We start from the raw sequence: 20,940 nt of genomic DNA, 5'->3' as shown, positions 1-20,940 counted from the left end.
AGCTATTTAAATCCGAAATTTTACAGTGTTGTAATTGTAGGGGTCCTGACCCCAAAAAATGAGTTGTGGGGGAATTGCAAGGTTATTGTAGGGGGGTTGCAGTACTGCTACCCTTACTTCTGTGCTGCTGCTGGTAGCAGTGCTGCCTTCAGAGCTGGGCCGCTGGAGAGTGGGGACTGCTGGCTGGAAGCCCAGCTCTGAAGGGAGAGCCGCTGTCAGCAGCAGCGGAGAAGTAATGATGGCACAGTATGGTACTGCCATCCTTACTTCTGTGCTGCTGCAGGTGGGGCACTGCCATCAGAGTTGGGCATCTGGCCAGCAGCCCCTGCTCTCCAGCTGCCCAGCTCTGAAGACAGCGCAGAAGGGTGGCAATATTGTGACCCCCATAAAATAACCATGCGACCCCCTGAAACTCCCTTTTGGTCAGGACCCCCAAATTGAGAAACGCTGGTCTGCCCTGTGAAATCTATATAGTATAGGGTAAAAGCACACAAAAAACCAGATTTCACGGGGGGAGACCAGATTTCACGGTCCGTGACACATTTTACAGTCCCTACACAGCAATATGGGACTGAAAAGTCATTAAAAATGGGGAAATGCAATCAGAAAGTCAAACACTGGCAGGGTGACTCATATATAGGTTTCATACCTGAAACTGTGTTTAATTTGTCAATGGGAATTTACTGGATTTCAAGTTCATGATGTCCCTTTAAACAATATTTTATGAGACTATGGATTATTTATACTATTATACAAGCTTGTTTCAGCTTAATTAATACTCAACTTACTTATACCACCACTTTGTTTAACAGCTTAGTATTACAGAGAACCTTAAATGTAAATGAAAAATAATTTAAAAAAAATATTATCCAGTTCAGCATTGACTGATTCAAAACTGGCTCCAAAGTGAATTGTCATTTTCTTTTCCTGCTTCTTACTGGTATCAGCTGTTAAGATTTTTTTTGTATGTTTGTTTGTTTTCCTTTACAAAGGAAAGTGAGTGGTAGTGAGGATTGATATATAAAAATAAAATACAGGAAAGGTCAACATACAGCTTAATTGTTGGATAACCTCGAACTCTTTTGTGACGTTGCACTCCATAACGTTTTATGGAAACATGCTTATGAATGTGAATATGACGTAACTGGAATATGCTTTATGCAAAAGGTCTCTTTTAAGGTATTATTGCAAAGCTTATAATCTACTGCAGGGGTCGGCAACGTTCGGCATGTGGCTCGCCAGGGTAAGCACCCTGGCGGGCCGGGCCAGTTTTATTTACCTGCTGACGTGGCAGGTTCGGCCGATCGCGGCCCCTACTGGCCGCAGTTCACCGTTCCGGGCCAATGGGGGCAGCAAGAAGCCGCGGCCAGCACATCGCTCGCCTGCGCCGCTTCTTGCCACCCCCATGGGCCCAGAACGGCGAACCGCGGCCAGTGGGGGCCATGATCGGCCGAAACTGCCGCGTCAGCAGGTAAATAAAACTGGCCCGGCCCGCCAGGGTGCTTACCCTGGCGAGCCACGTGCCGAACGTTGCCGACCCCTGATCTACGGAGTATGGTCATCCTATTTGTATGCATGTATCATTCCTGTATCTGAAGCTAAAAATATGAAGTATAACTCTGAGGTCCTATTGTAATTATGCAAAGCGTGGGCCATTAATGGTGGGTTAGAATCTTGATGGCTCCCACTGACTAGGACAACTGGTTGTGGAAGGTTTATTTACCTGCAAGTCTTCCTGTGTGCGTGTGGGCCAACCCATGGGTAATGAAGAACGAGGTCTTACAGTGACATGTGACCACGTCACCTGATAAGAAGATCCATCTCAAATCTGGTACTTTTCTATTTAGAAGGAGGGTTGGGGACCCAGAGAGACACAAGATTCCTGCCTTGTGCCAAAGCTATGAAAAGGGGTGGAAGAGAACAAAGGAGGCTTCCAGTTATGAGAAAACCCCTAGTTTCCACCTAAGATGTTTGCTAGAATTAACAAGAACTGTACCGGGGAAAGGATTGGGCCCAGACTAGGAAGAAGTCTAATCTGTGAAAGAAGCTTATTGGAACATCTCTGAGGGTGAGATTTTACCTGTAAACAGTTTCTTAATGTATTAGGCTTAGACTTGCGTGTTTTTGTTTTATTTCGTTTGGTGACTTATTTTTTTCTGTCTGTTATCACTTGAAACCACTTAAATCCTACTTTTTGTACTTAATAAAATCACTTTTGTTTATTAGTAAAATCAGAGTAAGAGATTAATACCTGGGGGGAGCAAACAGCTGTGCATCTCTCTCTATCGGTGTTATAGAAGGCGGACAATTTATGAGTTTACCCTGTAAAAGCTTTATACAGTGTAAAACAGATTTATTTGGGGTTTGGATCCCATTGGGAACTGGGTGTCTGGGTGCTGGAGATAGGTGACCTGCTGAGCAGTTTTTGGTTAAAGTCTGCAGCTTTGGGGGCGTGGACCAGACCTGGGTCTGTGTTGCAGCAGGCTAGCGTGTCTGGCTCAACGAGGTAGGGTTCTGGAGTCCTAAACTGGCAGGGAAAACGGACTCAGAGGTAATCTCAGCACGCCAGGTAACAGTCCCAAAGGGGTCTCTGTGACCAAACCCGTCACAGTGATATATAAAAATATAATACAGGAAAGGTCAACTTACAGCTTAATTGTTGGATAACCTCGAACTCCGAATTCAGAGGCAATGCCTGAAAGACACATTTGGTTATGTTTCTGTTTTCCTCTCATATATGCAAAAGAGGAATTACATGGTTTGTATAATAAATGCTGTTTAAACAAAAAGCGGATTGTTTATTTTAAACATGCATATGTTATTTTTCTAACCTGAAAATCAGTTCCAACGATTATTCAAAATTAATTGAATTAGTCATTTTATTCATTAAGTAGAAACATGTTAGAGACTCCATGTCATGAAAATGTAGCATACATGCATACTAGTAGTACGTATACATGTCAGCTAACACACAAAATACTAAAAAAAGTAGTAGTGAGACTAATATTTCCTCTGTAATCTCTATAAACCAACAGCAACTAGTTAGTGATACACAGTCCGACACAAATGTTGGGACTCAATGAACTGGAGTCCTGATTTGGATTTCAGGCAGACTGAGAAAGTGGTAGATTTTTTTAGGAAGGGGAAGGTCTGACGTCCTCTGGGCATCCTGTGGAGACAGATTTAAGGCTGTGTATTTGTTTTTTGAAGCACGTGACACCTTAACTCAGCATTTCCTGTTTTTTTGTACTGCCAGTGTCATTTTTGTCACAAATGAGATAAGTCAAATTCACAGCTACATACAGGTGGCTAAATTTATGTATACAATGTACAGGACAATTGAGTAGCAGTACTACTACTACTACTACGAGTAGTGGTTCAAGTCCCCAAAACTGATGTGGTCATTGCACATAATCTTATTTGGGACAGTGTCAGCTACAGCAAAAGGCAGAAAACAGACAAGTTTTTCTTGACCCTGAGAGAGGCTCTGGGTGGTATCCACCAACATCAACACATCTGGACCACAGCTGTCCAGAATGTATGAAACTCTGCAACACGTTTTGGCATGTGCTCAACTCGGTTTCCTCTCCCCCCCCCCCCAAGCATATGGTATTGCTAATGTCTTGCATTCAAAAATCATGAATTTTGCATAAACCATAAATCATGAGATTTTTAGAAAAATGTATATTTCCATTCTTTTTATTTGCTTATTTGGTTCTAAGCCTTTAGAGTTCACATTTTTAAGCTTTTCTCTTCAAGTCTGGAAGCTAGAAACTTATTTCTTTTTAAATGAAAGCTAGGATTCTCCCATAATTACAGGACTCCACAAACCAGAGCTTAATTTAAAATACACCAAATAAACTGGCAACACTAGCATTGTACTTGCTTTTTGCTCCAGTGTCCATACTTCAGTGGCTTTTTTGTACTATATTTTATGGGATTGGTTAAAGCCTAGGGGAAGAGGGTACCACTGAATGTGACCTATTAAGGAAGCCAGATCTCCACGTCCACCCCCACCTCCAACCCTTCATCTCACCGTTTTAAATTAGGACTAATTCAATAGTTGTGAGATTTAGGGATGTAAATACAATTTAAAAAATTAACCGTTTAAATGATTAAAAATATGTTGTTTAAACTGTTAACTAATTAAGCAGCTGGGGTCAATCCCACCGGCTGGCGGGGCTGGGGCCAATCCAGCTGGTGCAGGGCCACTGGGGTCAGCCGGTCAGCCTGGGGGTAAGAGTTAAGGTGGGTTAACCAGTAAGACTAATGTTTACCAGTTAATCAGTTGACCGGTTAACCTTTTACATCCCTAGTGAGATTTACTGCTACCTATGTTTTTTGTGCATCTTTCAGGACATGCAAGTTTGCAATACTACTCTGCCATTAGAAGGTAGTTAAAATGCCATTTTTCCAGGCCTACTTTACTGTCAACATGGCCACTATGTATTAATAAAAATGTCTTGCTGTCAACAATACGCTGGTACACTTATTTCTGAAGCTCTTAGCTTAACCTCAAGCAATCTGGGCTGCTTCATGTACTTCTAAATAGCTTGTTGAGTTTTAGTGAATGCCATATCCGTCACTACCACCTAATTCCAGGATATTTCCCCAAATCTAAATGGCCATACCTCCAGTCTGCTCATTTTGTGTGGGATTTTACTCTAAAGGATGCTTGCCACAGCCTATCATGCTAACCAATAGTGTATTATTGTTTCCTTGTACTCCCCCCATATGTCTGCACCTGTTGGGTCCTGTCTTATACTTTAAACTCTTTGGAGTAGGGACTGTTCTGTGTTTGTACATTTAACACAATGGGGTCCTGACTGATGACGGAGGCTTCTAGAAGCTACGATAATGCAAATATCTGCTGACTCACACGGGACAGTCGGGGCACCACAATTTTCCATACAAACAATGTTACCTCAAAAAATTAGCAAATCAGCAGCAAAAACAACATTATCAAAAGTGCTGGTGTTAACTCGGCTCCTAAGTCCCATCTTCAAAAGAGACTTAGGCCCCAAGGAACAGAATTGCCATGGTATCTAGACACCTAAAGATGCAGGTAGGGTCTGGGTGGGACCTATAAAAGCACCCAAGACCAAGTAAACAGGAGTTAGGCATGTGCAGTCATGAAGTTTAAGGCCAGAAGGAACCACCAGATCATCTAGTCTGACCTCCTGTGTATCACAGGCCACCAACACCCCCAGCACCCACGCCTTAAACCCAACAACAAAAATTAGGCAAATTATAACAGCCTGCAGGAGACTAGACTATTATGTGCCAGAGGGAGAGAACACGAGGGACCAATGTGCCACAAAGGCCGAGGCCTCTGCAATGGCAGGGAAATGATTGAGATATACCCACATAAAACAACACATGCTACAGAGGAAGGGACCTATCTGAGCTGGTAGGAAATTCCTTCCCAAGCTCACATAGGGCAATAAGTTAGACCTTGAGCATGTGAGCAAGTCAGCCAAGCACCTGAGGGATTAAATGCTCGGTGCCACTTCAGAGCCCTGGCCCTCTCACCCTCAACATCCCATCTAAATTGCTTAGGCATACTTGAAAAATCCAGCTTGGCGCCTATCTGCATTTTCAGGCACCTAAATATCTTGGTAAATCCTGACATTTCAGCCTAAATTTCCTTTGAAAACAGGACTTAGGAGCTCAAGGCACATAGGCACTCTTGAAAATGTTACCCCAAATCCCTATTCATGTGTGAAAATATTGCAGCTGGCAAACCCAGAAGTCTTTCAGAATCTAAACAGAGGTTTACTTCAATCTGGGACAGTCAGAGATGATTCCTGCAAAGTATTTGCTTGTGGCAGGGCTGTTATTTCAAGACCTCTTTCACCAGAAGGATAATGAGTTGTTGAGAGGTGAAACTGAACATTGTAGTCCTCTGTCCCTTTACCCAAACTGTAAAAACTGCAAAATGAATTGTGGTTCTACAAGCAAGGTAGGATAGTCATTGCAAAGTCAAAGTTTTTGAGATACTGGTTGTAAGGAGTGTTTTGTTTAAGTGTGCATAGCAGTTAATTTGTGTAACACTTTATGCTGTTGGAGTGCTTACCAAAACTGCATTAATTGATCAAGAGCAATATACTTGTAAAATGAATGAATAAAGCCAGAAGCTCTTGACTAAGAGGTTTCTCACTAGTTTTCCGCTGATCCCCAATCCCCCTCTTCCCGCAAGATTGATTTTCAATTTCTACACACAACGGTGGAGACATACAGCAATGAGCAGGTGGACAGAAATCTGCTGTCTAGTGAGGCAAGGATTTCAACAAGATGTGTATAATAGCTTAAGGATTGACCATGCGAAAGCACTTTACAGTTCTGAAAGTGCAAGTAGATCTACCTGGCCTAGTAGTAATCAAGTAAGGAACCTAAAACAGACAAGTTGTACCTTATTATGGTGGGCTCCGTAAATCAGATCAAGCACCTTATAAAGAAATTAAAGAAACTTATACCAAAGATAGCACTTTTCAGGGTCCTACCTTCTATGAGGTTACACCTCTTTTCTTATTTGTTTTAAGTGTATAAGGATCTGAGGCTTTGGTTGAAGGGGGTAAACCACAGCAGCATGAGTTGAAAAGTCACTAACAGTAGGATATGATACATTCACATCTTGGTTACTTACTGCTATACTTAGCCAGCAGATCCTTCAAGACAAGTGCATTTGTTTATACGATACAGTCTTTTTTTTAATAGTAATTCTTCTGGTTGTTTCATTTTCAAAACTAGTTGACAACAAAACTATGCCTACACAACACATACTTACTAGAATAGGAAGTCGCATCCATCTTCCCAACTTTTACTGGAGAACCACTGCTTCTCATCTCTATACCAACTTCATTCCACACAGGCTCCAATTTCTTGCAATGGCCACACCAAGGTGCATAGAACTGAGAACAAGTCAGAAGTGTGGCATTAAACAGAATCAGTGAACTCTGTATAAAAATGGAACTCTCAATCCACACATTTGGAAAACCAATAAAAGTTGCCAAACAGATAATCCTCTCTTGGTTTATAAGGACTTCTTCAAATTCAAGTTTTTCACTCCAGTTTTATGAGCAAACTGAACTTTCATGATTTAACAGTGCAGAACCAAAATGAGTACTTCTAGATGCTATATTAATGTAGCAATTCCTGTCCTGAAGGATATGTAGGAAGATTTTCTAAAAAAGAGACCTACTAATAATTTATATTTCCCTTCAATGCAGTGCTCCTGTCTATGAAAAATCACAGGACAGAAGCAGACTATGTAATCTTATCTTCTAAAAAAGTGTACCTGGAGGGGGGGAAAAAAGCATCACCTGAATATAGTGTCTGATGGGTGACTAGATAGATATCCGTATAAAGGAATTTGAGCTTATAATATCTCTATTGCCTGCCAGAAAAGCCTATCTGTTTGGTGGAAGTCTCAAAACAAGAAGCAGATTACCATGACTTCAGATTTCCAAAGGAAGCAGAGTATTGAACACAAATGAGCAAATATCTTGTAACCATAAACATTTATGTCATAATATTTGTATTTAGTAATGTGTAGTAGTTGCACGATCACCAACAGTGCCGCCAAATGGTTAGATGGGGATTTGGCAGAGCACCTGCCCTTTGAAAGCACAGTCCAGTCCTTCTGTGTCCCTGCCCCAAGGGTTTCCAGTCCTTCCCTTTAGCACAGAAACTTCGTTGTGGTTGGGTCTTTGAATAGGTAAGGTCTTTTCCAGAAGGTGTCAAATCCAGGTGAAGACTCCTGGGATGGTAATGTCCTTTCAACGTGGGTAGAAGAGCCCAGGTCCATCTCTCCACTGGGCTGTTCCAGGGCACAGTGGTGGGCAGCTACACTTGACACCTTGGAGTGCTAAGCCACTGCCCTCCCCTGGACCACTTCCTACCAAGTCTCCTTTTGTTTCCTGAATAACTCACTATAATCAAGTCTCTGGCCTGCAAACTCAGTCGCTTTCCTCTCCTCCGTGAGTTTGCACAGGCCTGTGTTGCCAGATTCCAGGGAATGAGCTCCTGGGCATTATTTTCCTTTCAGAGCAGCCCTCTGCTCCCTCTGAACTGCTCTGCTCTCCTTTTTAGAGCACTGCCTCCAGCTTGTACAAGCTTAGCAGGTGTAGCCTGGGCCCAGAGCTGTTCCTTAACCCCGTGTTCTCTAGTGTGGGGTTTGTATATCCCATCACATAGTGTGAACCAACTCCTATTTCCTTCAGAGCCAGGATGCAGCTGGGAGAATTCCTTCCATCCTTCTATCTACCAAGGACTTAATCCTACACTCACTGAAGTCAGTGTTGAAGGATCACGGGCCCAGGAAATCGATTTCCCAGTTGAGAAGGGGGTTGGTTTTGCCTTTGTGGAAGTTACTGATTCAGAAGATACTATATATAATTTGCCACTTATTTCTCAACAAATATGGTTAATATGAGCTATTTGGCAACTGTATTCAGCTTGTATAAACCTTACTTTGAATTCAACTTTTGGTTCTACACCTAGTCTTATGTTCAGTATTCTCTAGTTCTAACACTTTCCAAGTATATTAGACAGTAAAATAAATGATTTTGAACAATGAACATGATACAAGAGCTAAAATCTGAAGTACACGCATTAGCACGTACAGCTATGGGATAGTGGTTTTTTGTTTTGTTTTTTAAAGAGGAAAATGAGTTCTTCCAATATCAATTGTGTAGTATATTGTGGTTCTTTTATTTTTTTAAACAAAATTAATGGAAAGCTGTTAAGTTTCAACAAAGTGTGAATCTTAATACTTCTCACATACTCACATCTACAAGCCAAATGTCATCTTTACGATTGTCTTTAAATCTAGAAAAGAAAAGCACAGATTGTAACACGTATATACACAAGCACACATATACACTATTTGTTTCTGAAGGAGGGGGACAAAGGGACCTGGTTTAAAAAAAAAAAAAAAGAAAAAGGAAGAGACGATCAAAGCAAAATATGGCAGGCATATTAAGCCCATCAGTTTTTTTACTATTAAAATTCCTTGTGTATTTCACACTGCAGTGTATAGTATAGTATTAGTCCATCAACACCCTTTGCCACCAATGAAAAAGAAAAAAAAAAAATCCCAGAACTACTGAAGTAAGGGTAAATGACTATAGGAAGAAATGGTTTGCCAATATGCAGATTTACACTATATAACAGGTTCAATGGTACAGTGGACTGGAGTCTGTTTTCAATCACTATAACATAACTTTTTACTGCACACTCTACATTTAGCCTAATGCATTTCCCCAAAATACTACTTCAAATTAAACTGTAATTCAGCTCTTCCTCTTTTCCGGAGAGCTATACATGCTAAGTAACATACACAACCAACAATAATGTGTATACTAAAATATCCTAGATTAACTTTCTAACTAGTTTTCAAACTCAGAGTGACCTTTATATTTGTTTGCTCAATAGTGTAAAAATCTTGCAGCTAGCCTAGTTCCATGTTAAAGTTATCAGTCATTTTAACATAACCTCAACATTTACTTTACCAAGACTTTAACATCAAAGAACACAAAGTTAAGATAGTGAACAATACTAATCTATATTTTCTGGCCTTTATTTAATGTTAGAGTAAAGGCTGACAAGATAACAAATTGACTAGTTTTAACAGTATTGTAGAGTTTGCATTAAGTTGAATGTGAACTGGAAGTCTATTACATGGCTACCAGGGAAGTCCTTATGAAATACACATTTTAATGATAATTGTAATCATTATAATAGGTTTAAAGTAGTACCTAACAAGATGAATTTTGTATGTATTTATGAGTCTATTTTTCTTGTCATTACAATTAGATGACAATGAGAGCACTTACTCGAAAGTTATTTGTGAACTGAACTACAGTTTATGATAGTGAGGACCTAACAGCATTCAGATCCAAAGGTAACACATTCATGCATTGCATAGTTTCCTTACTGAAGTCTGCCAACACATCTCAGTTTTGGTTGGCAATGCCCTTGCTACCACAGCTCCAAGCTTCTCCCAAGGAAAGATCACTAAATGCATCTAGTTGTGTAAAACACATTTGTTCTATGGCTTGTGTTAGGCAGAAGGTAAAATCTGAGTCATAATGGTCTAGGGGACAGATCACAAGCCTGGAAGCTACACATTTAGGACCAAACTAATGCAAGAAGAAAACCAGGGATGAACTTGGTCTGTGAAATGCAAGTAAGCTGAGATTTTGTGATGGCTGTAGGCAAGCAATATGAGACCACCATAGTCACATACGACCTAGAACATGGTTTCATCTCATACACCTACGGAGAAGGAGGCTGAGTTACCTAACTCACTATACCACCTAGTTTTCCCTCCTTCCACCTTTTAATTTTAAATAATCAAAAGAAACCTTAAAAGCAAGTTTTAAGAAGCTGACTAAATGCTTGGGGAGGGAAAGAAAAGATTCACCATTTGCTTGCTGAAGTGCTATCTTTTAACTATATTTATCACAGCCATAATGTTATGGCTGAAACACTTTATTTAGCCCACTGCTCTGAGGTATTGAAGCAAATGCATGTTCAAATGTCTAGAGGAGGCTGGGGGAATTTAGTACAACCTGATCAGACAGTTTATTGAAAGGATCAAACATGAAACAAAGATGCTGACTGAGGATTTGAAATATCTGATGATGTTAAAGAAGCTATATAAAATGTGTGCAGTTTTTTTTTAGCCACACATGCCTCATCTACTCATTTTACTGAAAATCAATTTTACTATTGTTTGCACTGTAGAGCTAATGAAAGATATACGGTAGGTGGATTCTATTGTCCCTTGTGCATTAAAAATATGTTGGCAACCTCTAATTATGAAATCTGAAACATTGGTGATGATGCAAGAAGCAGAAAGCAACAGTTTGATTTTCAGAACCCAGGTTCTGTTTGCAATTAGAATATATCTTCTACAACTTGTAATCTGAGAATTTGATATAGAACCCACTCCTGCCCCCTCCAAAGCAGCTACAGACATTTTTCATATATATTTTACTTCATGCAACCAAAGCATATGGTTCTATTCTACTCATGGAATATTAAGGCACATGGTCAAAGACGTGAATAAAAACCAGTGGATGGCAGGCCACAAAAATCAAGCAAGTGAACAGGAAGAGGATGCAATGCAATAAGCAAGTTTAATTTCCCATTCAGACCTTGGACTGCTACCCTCACACACATTTTTTTTCTTTTTTAAGTACTGAATAACATCTTCACAAGAGGCTAAAGAGACAAGAAATTTCAAAAATATATTATAGATCATTTTAACCTATGTTACGAGTAGCACTATTTATGCCATATTACTTTTTTCATTTCTCTCAGGTTGACCTGAAAAGAGCTCTGTGTAAGCTCGAAACCTTGTCTCTCTCTCACCAACAGAAGAAGCTGGTCCAAAAAAGGTATTGCCTCACCCACCTCCTCACTCTAAAGAAAGTCAAGTCAGTTTCTCATTCAAGCTCTTAATTCTACACTATCTGAAGGGAAGTGTTTGTTGAGAAACAATTGATACCAATGGAATCTAAACAACTATGTCAAATCAAGTTCTACAAAGCTTGTTTGCACAAAATTTAAGTTTTGAACCATATTTAAGTGTCCTTTTTACTAAGAGATGGACTGGCAAAAATATAAGAGCTGAAGTCTTATATTTTGATATTCTTATTTTTGTCAGTTTTACATTATTTAAACTTAATTTAGTTTAAATTTCTAAGAAAGAATCACATTATATAAACTCCCCCTTGCCAAAAATACCTTTCATAAATGCGTATGAAATTTGAAAATGCATTTTATAGAGTCCTTGGTAGAAATTACGGTAGATATTTAAAATTCATATTGTTACTTGTGTTAGACTAAATTCCTGTGAGATCGTGCACATTATAGCAGGTAGCAACTTTTCAACATTAGTATTATTGACTGTTACTTCCAACACTAAACTTTATAAATCCCTAGTAAATACTATTACAAGCAGTGAGTGCTTGAATTAGGCAAAAGCAAAATATTATTTTAACCCAATGTAAAAAGTGTTTCAAACTTTTTTAAAAGCCTTAATTATGAAGCATCTACATAGTTGTTCCTGACCTGACACATAATAAACCAAATTTCAGCCCAGAGAGAATTTTTACAACTAAATTATAATACTGTATTTTCAGGACCATGTAAATATCAACATAGCATTATATAGTCATGAATAACTCCATAATACCCAATTACAGTTGTCATAGGACAGACAGTAAATCAAGCAGCAAGAGTAGCATGTGCTACAGCCTGGTAATTTATTAATCTACAGCGGGGCGGGCAAACTTTTCGGCCTGAGGGCCACATCTCGGTATGGAAATTGTATGACGGGCAATGAATGCTCATGAAATTAGGGGCTGGGGGGGGGAGGTGAAGGATTGGGGGGAGAGCCTCTGGAGTGGGGCTGGGGATGAGGAGTTTGGGGTGTAGAAAGGCGCTCTGGGCTGGGACTGAGGGGTTCAGAGGGGGATCACAGGTTTGGGGTGCAGGAAGGGGCGCATGCTCCGGCTCAGGGTGCGGGCTCTAGGGTGGGGCTGGAGATGAGGGGTTTGGGGTGCAGGAGGGTGCTCCAGGCTGGGACCGAGGGGTTCGGAGGGCAGGAGGGGGATGGGGCACGGGAGAAGATAAGGAGTGCAGGCTCCAGGCAGCCCTTATCTCAAGCAGCTCCTGGAAGCAGTGGCATGTCCCCGCTCCGGCTCCTATGCACAGGTGCAGCCAGGTGGCTCTACGCACTACCCCATCCACAGGCACCGCCTCTGCCGCTCCCATTGGCCGCGTTTCCTGGCCAATGGGAGCTGCAGAACCAGCATTTGAGATAGGGGCAGCGTGCGGAACCCCCTGGCTGCCCCTAAGCATAGGAGCTGGAGGGGAGACATGCCGCTGCTTCCGGGAGCCATGGCACGTGCGGAGAGGGGCAAGCCTCCAACCCCGCTCACCAGCGGGAGCTCAAGAGCCCGATTAAAAGGCCTGACAGGCAGGATGCAACCCCCGGGCCATAGTTTGCCCACCCTGATCTACAGCCATTCGATAAATGTGTATGATAGAGAATCTAATATAGATAACAGGGATTGGGGAAATGGAGGTTACTGACACGCACATTCAGAGAACTTCCTACAGATGCTGTTTTTAGGCCACACGTACCAATTTTTAAATACAAAATTCTTCTTTTTTCAGCTAAGTAGTTTATCAGCAGATACCCCTTTTAAAGAAACTAGTACACTGAAGCAAAGTGATCTAATAGACTGGGAGTCTAGAGACCTAGTTTCTATTCCCATGTGTGCCACTGGCCTACTGTGTCATTTCACCTGTTTCCCCTACCATCCTTTTTCTCTCTCACATAATGAGGATGTAAGCTCTTTGGGATAAGGACCATTTATTACCAATGTCTTTGTATAATACCTAGCTACCACAATGGGACCGCTATGAAGTACTATAATTCAAATAAATAAAAACAATGCAAAGCTTTCACCAATATTCTACTTTCGTAAACCTTTGCTGTATATGCACTAGTACCTGCTGCTGGACTTTTGACAGAAACTAAAAATGTTTACCCTTCATACCTTCCAGTTATTTATAAGAAGATATGCCACAGATTTGTGGCCCTATACCAGCACTTGTTTGATAAAAGAGCCATAACATACACATTTGGACAACTCATGGCTTATTAAAATAAGTTTCCCCGGGCTCTGAACTAGAAGTTGTCAACACTTTCAAATACAGATATTTGCACAATCCACTAAAGGCTAGCAGATACTGTAGGAAACTTCTACTAAAAACATAGAAATCAAGCAGTGCTTTCTTTTAGGAGCTGTTTCACAAAAATTCTCTAGCTATGAAAATGTGCTTCTTCCTCACTCCAACCCTTGACCAGATTTGAACGTACTACCATAGTTAGAAACATGGGAGGAAAAAAGCATGTTTATTACTGTGTCTGTTTATTCTTATTCTTCAGTCTTCCAAACTGATGATCCCTATTCACAGCCTCTGAAAACAACACGCAGCCTTTGCAAACTAAACCATGCTCACTGTGCTTCAACTTACTAGTTATGAGGTGATATTTATACAAACCACATCCTTTTCTTTCATGCATTTCATGGTTGCTACTAGAGAAAGAAACAAGACTTATTTAGCATTTTCGGCTGAGTAATACCACAGAGCACCAAAGCAACAAAGGAGCAGCACCTCCATGAAAACAAACAAAGAAATACCTAGACAACATTTCACGTGACAATAAAATAGGAGTACTTACGAGTCATCCAAGTCTTCCACAAAAGCTGCATCTAAAGTCAAGACAAGTGCAGCAGCTGTCAGGAAAAGGGGAGGGGGGAGGAAAGGTAGTAAGTAGGTTGCAGGACAAGGTAATGGCATTTACCCTGATTAATTCATTGCCACTACTGTCCCCTCCAATCGCTCCCCTCACCCATTACCCTCTATCATAGGGACGCGCTGCAGGCACCTCTAATATGCCCCATACTTATGAAAATAATCTAGTGCAGTTTTTTTCAAAGTTCAGGTCATGACCCAGTACTGGGTCGCGACATTTAAGGCACTGGGTCGCCTTGCTCGATACTCAGGGATCCATGCGGTTCTGGTCTCCATCATCAACCAGGACATTAAAAGTACTGCCGGCGGTGCTGCCCAGTTAAGGGAGGCTAGTGCCTTTCTGTTCCGACACCGTGCTGTGCCCTGCAGCGGGTTCAGCTTCTAGGTAGGAGGGCCACGGGGCTCTGCATGCTGCCCCTGCCCCGATCACCGACTCCGTGTTCCCATTGATCGGGAACCAGCCAATGGGACCTGGGGGGTTGCCTGCGGGCAAGAGCCTAGGAGCCGAACCTGCTGCTGGCCGCTTCGAGGGCTCAGTGCGGTCCCCAGTGCCAGGACATGCGGGAAGCCTGCCTCTATATCCCTACTGTGCCATTGACCAGGAGCCGCCGCAACCCCCTGCCCCAGCCCTGTGACCCACCCCCAACCCAGAACCCCTTCCTGCACCCCAAACTCCTCATCCCTGGCCCCATCCCAGAGTCTGCACCCCCATCCCAGAGCCCTGACCCCCTGCCCCAGCCCTAAGGACCCCCCCAAAACCCAGAGCTCCTCCTGCACCCCAACCCCCTGCCCCACCCCTGAGCTCCCCCAAACCCAGAGCCCTTCCTGCACCCCAAACCCCTCATCCCCAGCCCAGAGCCCCCACACACTCTGAACCCCTCATTCCTGAGCCCATGCTGCAGTCCTCACGCTCACACCCCAAACCCCTCATCCCCAGCTCCATTGGGTCGCAGGCATCAACAATTTTCTTCAGTCCTTACCCCCCCACCCTAAAAAAGTTTGAAATCCACTGCTCTAGTGAATTTAGCCAGTCTGCTTTGCATCATGCTTGGTCCGACCACTTTTATTTGGAGGGTCTTTGCCCCGTCTCCTCCGCAACCCGATTCTCTTCCCTTTCATCCCTCAGCCTTCCCGCCTGCAAGAAGCTTTGGGGCAATGACTCCTCCCCCCAAACAATCCTCCCTCCCCCCCTTTCCTAACATCCGCTCCCGCAAAGACCCCTCCCCCACATTTCCTTCCCCCATCACCCTCTCGACTCCCCATCTCGCCCCCCAGGCCCAGCCACGAGCTCTCCCCATCCCCCCACCCCGCGCGCACGCGCCCCCTGTCCCTCCCCCCGCTGGGGGGTCGCAGAGTGGGGAATGACGCGCCCCCAGGTTTACCTGCTGCCCACATGAGCCGGCACCGCCCGCTCGCCGAGGCCATGTTGACAGGAGGACTCGGGAAAGCAACACAACTTCCGGCCAGCGGGGGAAACCAAACCGCACGCGGCGCCCCGCAAGACGCCTCCCGCGCAAGCGCAGAGAGGACGGGGGGCGGGCGCCGCTGGAGGGTTAGGCCACGCCCTCTCAGAGCCTGTTCCACTCCGAGCGCCCGGCACGAGCTGGGTCTGCTGGCGGCTGCGCCTTCCTTCCCGTCCCCGTTCTCAGTGCGCGGGCTCCCCGCCAGCCCGGTCGGGGAGCAGAGCGGAGAATCCCCCCTCCCCCCAGGCGTTGGTGCCGCCTAATGGCAGTGGGCGTTAGTCCCCAAAATCACACGCACGCCGCTAACGTGAGGACCGCCTGCGGCAAAGCATGCAGCCGAGAGCTGACTCCTCGGCCCCTGCCTACCCGCGCTCCAGATCAGAAAGAACCAAACCATCCCTTCCCCATATTGCTGCTCTTGAGCTCTCCCCTTTCTGCATTGCGCTCAGAGTCACACACGCTCTGGGTTCTCACTGCATTCACCTGTGCAAATTGTTCCAAAGGCAGCACTGCTCTCTGCTGTGATGGTTTGGTTTCAGACACCACAGTGGAGTTTGTATTAATTAAAAAAAAAACACTTTTCACTGAGACTTCTTTAAAAAGAAAAGTCAGAACCCATGATGGGTAGGCCAGTTGGAGAAAGGAGATGAAACATTTCTGTCCGAGAGAGCAAGGGTGCCCAACTTTACAGGGCAAAGTAGGCTCCAGCAAAAAGGGGAAGCTGCAGCACAGCAGTTCTCAAACTGTGAATGTTGTGACCCTGTTTTAATGGGGTCACCAGGGCCAGTGTTAGATTCACTGGGGCCCAGGGCTGAAGCCACCCCCAAGTGACATAAGTTACACTGACCTAAGCACTGATGTGGAGGGCTTCTCCCACCAACAGCTGTGGCTGCTTCTTGCGGGTGGTTAATTAAGTAAAGGAGAGAGCTCTCTCCCATCAGCTTAGAGTGGTTACAGTAGATAGTTTACAGCAGAGCAGCTACATCCGTGTACCAGTAAGCTCTCTAGTCCACCTTAGAGGGTGGACTTACTGTGGTAAGTATCTATGCTACAGCTGCTGCTGTAGCATGAACATAAGAATGGCCCTACTGGATCAGACCAAAGGTCCATCTAGCCCAGAATCCCATCTTCCAACAGTGGCCAATGCCAGATGCCCAAGAGGGAATGAACAGAACAGGTAATCATCAAGTGATCCATCTCCTGTTGCCCATTCCCAGCTTCTGGCAAACAGCCTAAGACTTTGTTGTTCTTGGCCTTGTTTAACTATTCCAATGACAATTCACAAACCAGAGAAAAATATATCTCACTCTTTTATTTATGTTTATCCTAGAATATTAACAGGAGTAACTGTCATTACAAAGAGAATAGCATATGCTGTGCTAGATATAAATTTGGCTCAGGTTACTTCCTCTTTGAACTGCCTCCAGGGTTCCTGTGGGACAGCACAACAACACACTGTCCCTTGTTCAGGGCAGATATAATCATGATCTAGTGCTAATGTGCTTGAGGATCAGAGCATGGATAAACCATTGGTGATCTGCTTATTATGCTAATCATAATCTCATTACTAATTTGTACTCTTCCCCTCACCAACCCTGGTTGTTGTAACCAGCTGTTGTGTCATCTTTAGGGAGTTTGTAAACTTTTTGAGTCAGGGACCATCTTTTCACTGTGTATATGTTTAGAGTTCCTATCACAATGTGGTCCTCTTTGATTGCGGCTTCTAGGTGATAAATAATAAATCATATTTTCTTACAGAATCACTTTTTGCCCCTAACTCTGTTTTACAGTTAGTCTCCTTCTGAACACAAGTAATAACTTCTGTTCCTGTTTTCTTTGTAAAATGTAAACTTTAGCTTATTATTATTCATGAAAGTTCCCCATAAATTGTTCAATCACACCACATCAACTGTGTTCATTTCTAATTTAAGGATTATTAGTTATTATTATTATTATTACCAGCCTTACAAATTTAAACTGAGATTTGAGCAGGGTTCTTTCCTTTTCATGCATCATCACCAGTAATAAAGGGACAAATAAACCATCAGTGACACTTGTTCAACCCTCATTGTCTTTAATGGATTTCCACAGATATAACCAAATGGAACTTAATAAACAGGTTCTGCAGACCCTTATTCCAGAGGCCTAATTTAATAACCACTGTCCAGCTCCCTGAAAAGCACCTTTTGTCCTCTCCCCTTAGGTTCAGAGTGCCACAGTCTGTGACTGTGTGGTTCAATTCCTAGGTTCACCGGCCTGCAACATCTCTCCTTAAGTCTAGGGTTTCACAGCCCAGCAGGGGATTGCATCCTGGCAGACTCCTTCTCAGGGAGTTCTCAAAAGTAGATATGTAACTTGGAACACACGGGCATACAATATATACCATGTGGCTTCCTTCATCCTAATGAGTCAAGCTTAAATCCAAACTGTAATTCAAACAGAGGGGGGAGTTGTTTGTTTATGTCTTTATTTATTAGTTAAACAAACAGATCTTATGCAACAAAAAGATTTGTAAAATCCTTACAAATGATTTACAGACAACAGACAGAATTCAAGTGTGGCATAGTTTTGGGTAAAATATTTAACTCAGATCTAGGAGACCGGTTAAGACCTAACATTTCAAAGCACTAATTACACTGCTCTACAGCCAAAATGCTTCTGAAATAAATGTAGTCAAACTTTACTAATTCTGGGTCACTGAGAACGAAAATGATGCTTAAAATTGTTGACTGGCTCTAGTTTTCAAGATATGCTATTGGGTCAGTATATACGACCCTTGACTTGGGAATGGCGGAGGATAAGAGAGTTATAAAGGGAAGGGATCTCAATTTAAACCAGAAATGACTAAAATACATCTTTGACTGGATCTATGAATAAATCTATGACTGGGTTTGGACAGTACTTGCTTTTTAGGCAAAACAATGAATGATGCAATCTGAAGCTGACATTGCGTCATACATGATATGAATTGCATCATGTTATTCCTAGAAGTCATGGATGATGCAATCATAACGAAGCTTACATCATTCTGCTGAACAAATTGCCCTATATCAGCTCTAGAAATCATACAGTGTCGTGCTCTCTTATTTGTCAGTGTTTGATTTTGCAAAGGGACACATTTCTGTTTAGCCAAAGTGAGCAGAGATGCCACGTACTTGTGTGAACAGTGCAGATAACTTCTGCTATGTTTGTGGTGAAGTGACTTTTGCATCACAAAAGCGCAGTATAACCACTATGGTTAAGAAAGCCTATGACCTTTATTTTGGCTGCAAAATTGGAGATCAGGACAAGAGGTGGGCCCCACACATATGCTGCAACACTTGTGCAACAAATCTTCACGAGTGGTTGAACAGGAAAAGGAAATCTATGCCTTTTGCAGTGCCAATGATTTGGAGAGAGCCAACAGATCATACCAGCAATTGTTACTTCTGCATGGTGCCTCCAGTTGGGAAAGGTGTGTCAAAGAAGAAAAAGTGGACTGTGCACTATCCAAACATTCCATCAGCTATACGCCCAGTACCCCACGGAGAAGGACTGCCGGTTCCTGATGCACCAGAATCATTCTCACTTGAGTCAGATGAGGAAGAGGATGAAACTTCTGGTCCTGAACCATCAATGTCACAGGACCCACATTTTCTCCCATCCTCCTCCTCTGAACTACACCTCATAACACAAGGTGAACTGAATGACCTTGTCAGGGATTTAGAACTACCCAAGAGTAAGGCAGAGCTGTTGGGCTCCAGACTACAGCAGTGGAATCTCCTGGCAGGTGATGTTAGGGTTTCCATGTTCTGTGACCGTCAAAAGGATCTTGTCCCATTCTTCTTCATGGAAGGTGATCTTGTAGCCTGCAACAACATCAATGGTGCAATGGCAACCCTCAACATCGTTCACGATCCAGATGAGTGGAGACTGTTCATTGATTCATCAAAGACAAGTCTTAAAGCTGTTTTACTGCATAATGGCAATGTTTTGCCATCAATTCTAGTTGGTCATGCAGTCCATATGAAGGAAACCTATGACAACATGAAACAACTTTTGAGGTGCATAAACTATGACCAGCATCAGTGGCAGCTCTGTGGCGATTTGAAGGTTGTTGCTCTCTTGCTTGGCCTGCAGACTGGATACACAAAGTACTGCTGTTTTCTCTGCGAATGGGATAGTCGTGCAAGAGATTCCCACTACATCAAGAAAGATTGGTCACTCTGACAGTCATTGGAGCCTGGGAGGAAAAGCGTTCAGCATCCACCACTTGTTGAATCAAGGAAGATTTTGTTACCACCCTTACATGTCAAGCTGGGCCTGATGAAGAACTTTGTCAAGGCCATTGACAAAACACAAGCAGCCTTTCAAGTACCTCCGTGGAAAATTTCCAAGGTTAAGTGAAGCTAAGATAAAGGAAGGTGTCTTTGTTGGTCCTCAGATTTGTGAACTTCTTCGAGATGATGCATTTGACCATGCACTGCGTGGCAAGGAAAAGACGGCATGGAAAGCCTTCCAGTTAGTGGCAATAAATTTTCTCGGAAACAACAAGGCAGACAACTACAGGTTGTTGGTGGAAAACCTCCTCAAGGCATACAAAAGCCTTGGTTGCAACATGTCACTAAAGATACATTTTTTGCACTCTCATCTAGATTTTTTTCCACCGAACTGCGGAGCAGTGAGCGACGAGCATGGCGAGCGATTTCACCAGGACATTACAACAATGGAGAAACGCTATCAGGCCAAATGGAGCCCATCAATGCTTGCAGACTATTGCTGGACAGTGACAAGAGATGCTCCATTTAATGAATATAAGAGACAACCCAAGAAGCGCTGAGTAGACACTGAATAGGACTAAACTATGTCCATAATAGTTTTTTGCCTTTTGTTTCATAATAAATTTTATTTATATAACCCTTTTGCTGATTTTTAAAGTGTTACATAAACAGGACAGGTGAAATATTATCATGTAAAGCAACCATAAACACATGAAAAGACCTAGGTTTACAATTTATGATTAGAACTCTACTATCTACACAATATACATAGACATAAAATGTAAAAACTTAAATATCTTAGAAACAGTAGCCAATCAGTTGTTTTAATTGCCATATTTTAATTCAGCACATCAAAATACATGATAAATAGCTCATTT

At 42.8% G+C, this 20,940-nt stretch overlaps 1 protein-coding gene across 7 annotated transcripts in view; it reads right to left on the bottom strand.

The window, feature by feature from the left end:
- TMX3 (thioredoxin related transmembrane protein 3) overlaps positions 1-15,993 on the bottom strand; it is a 111,108-nt gene extending 95,115 nt beyond the window's left edge. For 4 of the 7 annotated variants that reach the window (XM_042860401.2, XM_065585191.1, XM_042860400.2 and 1 more), the window contains exons 1-5: positions 15,399-15,474; positions 14,267-14,321; positions 8,790-8,829; positions 6,788-6,911; positions 2,650-2,695 (exon numbers count right to left, since the gene is read on the bottom strand). In XM_042860401.2, the coding sequence (XP_042716335.2) occupies positions 2,650-2,695; positions 6,788-6,911; positions 8,790-8,829; positions 14,267-14,321; positions 15,399-15,459 (326 nt within the window). In that variant the 5' untranslated portion in view covers positions 15,460-15,474. Of the gene's footprint in view, positions 1-1,052; positions 1,073-2,649; positions 2,696-6,787; positions 6,912-8,789; positions 8,830-14,266; positions 14,322-15,398; positions 15,475-15,722 lie in introns of those variants that run through there. The other 3 variants (XM_065585190.1, XM_065585192.1, XM_024102075.3) reach the window with 3 other exon arrangements.
- Between the last annotated feature and the right edge of the window lie 4,947 nt (positions 15,994-20,940).

Source organism: Chrysemys picta, chromosome 2, assembly GCF_011386835.1.
Source record: "Chrysemys picta bellii isolate R12L10 chromosome 2, ASM1138683v2, whole genome shotgun sequence".
Lineage (NCBI taxonomy): Eukaryota > Metazoa > Chordata > Testudines > Emydidae > Chrysemys > Chrysemys picta.
Note: the sequence above shows the minus strand (reverse complement) of the source record. Positions and strands in the feature narration are given on the sequence as shown.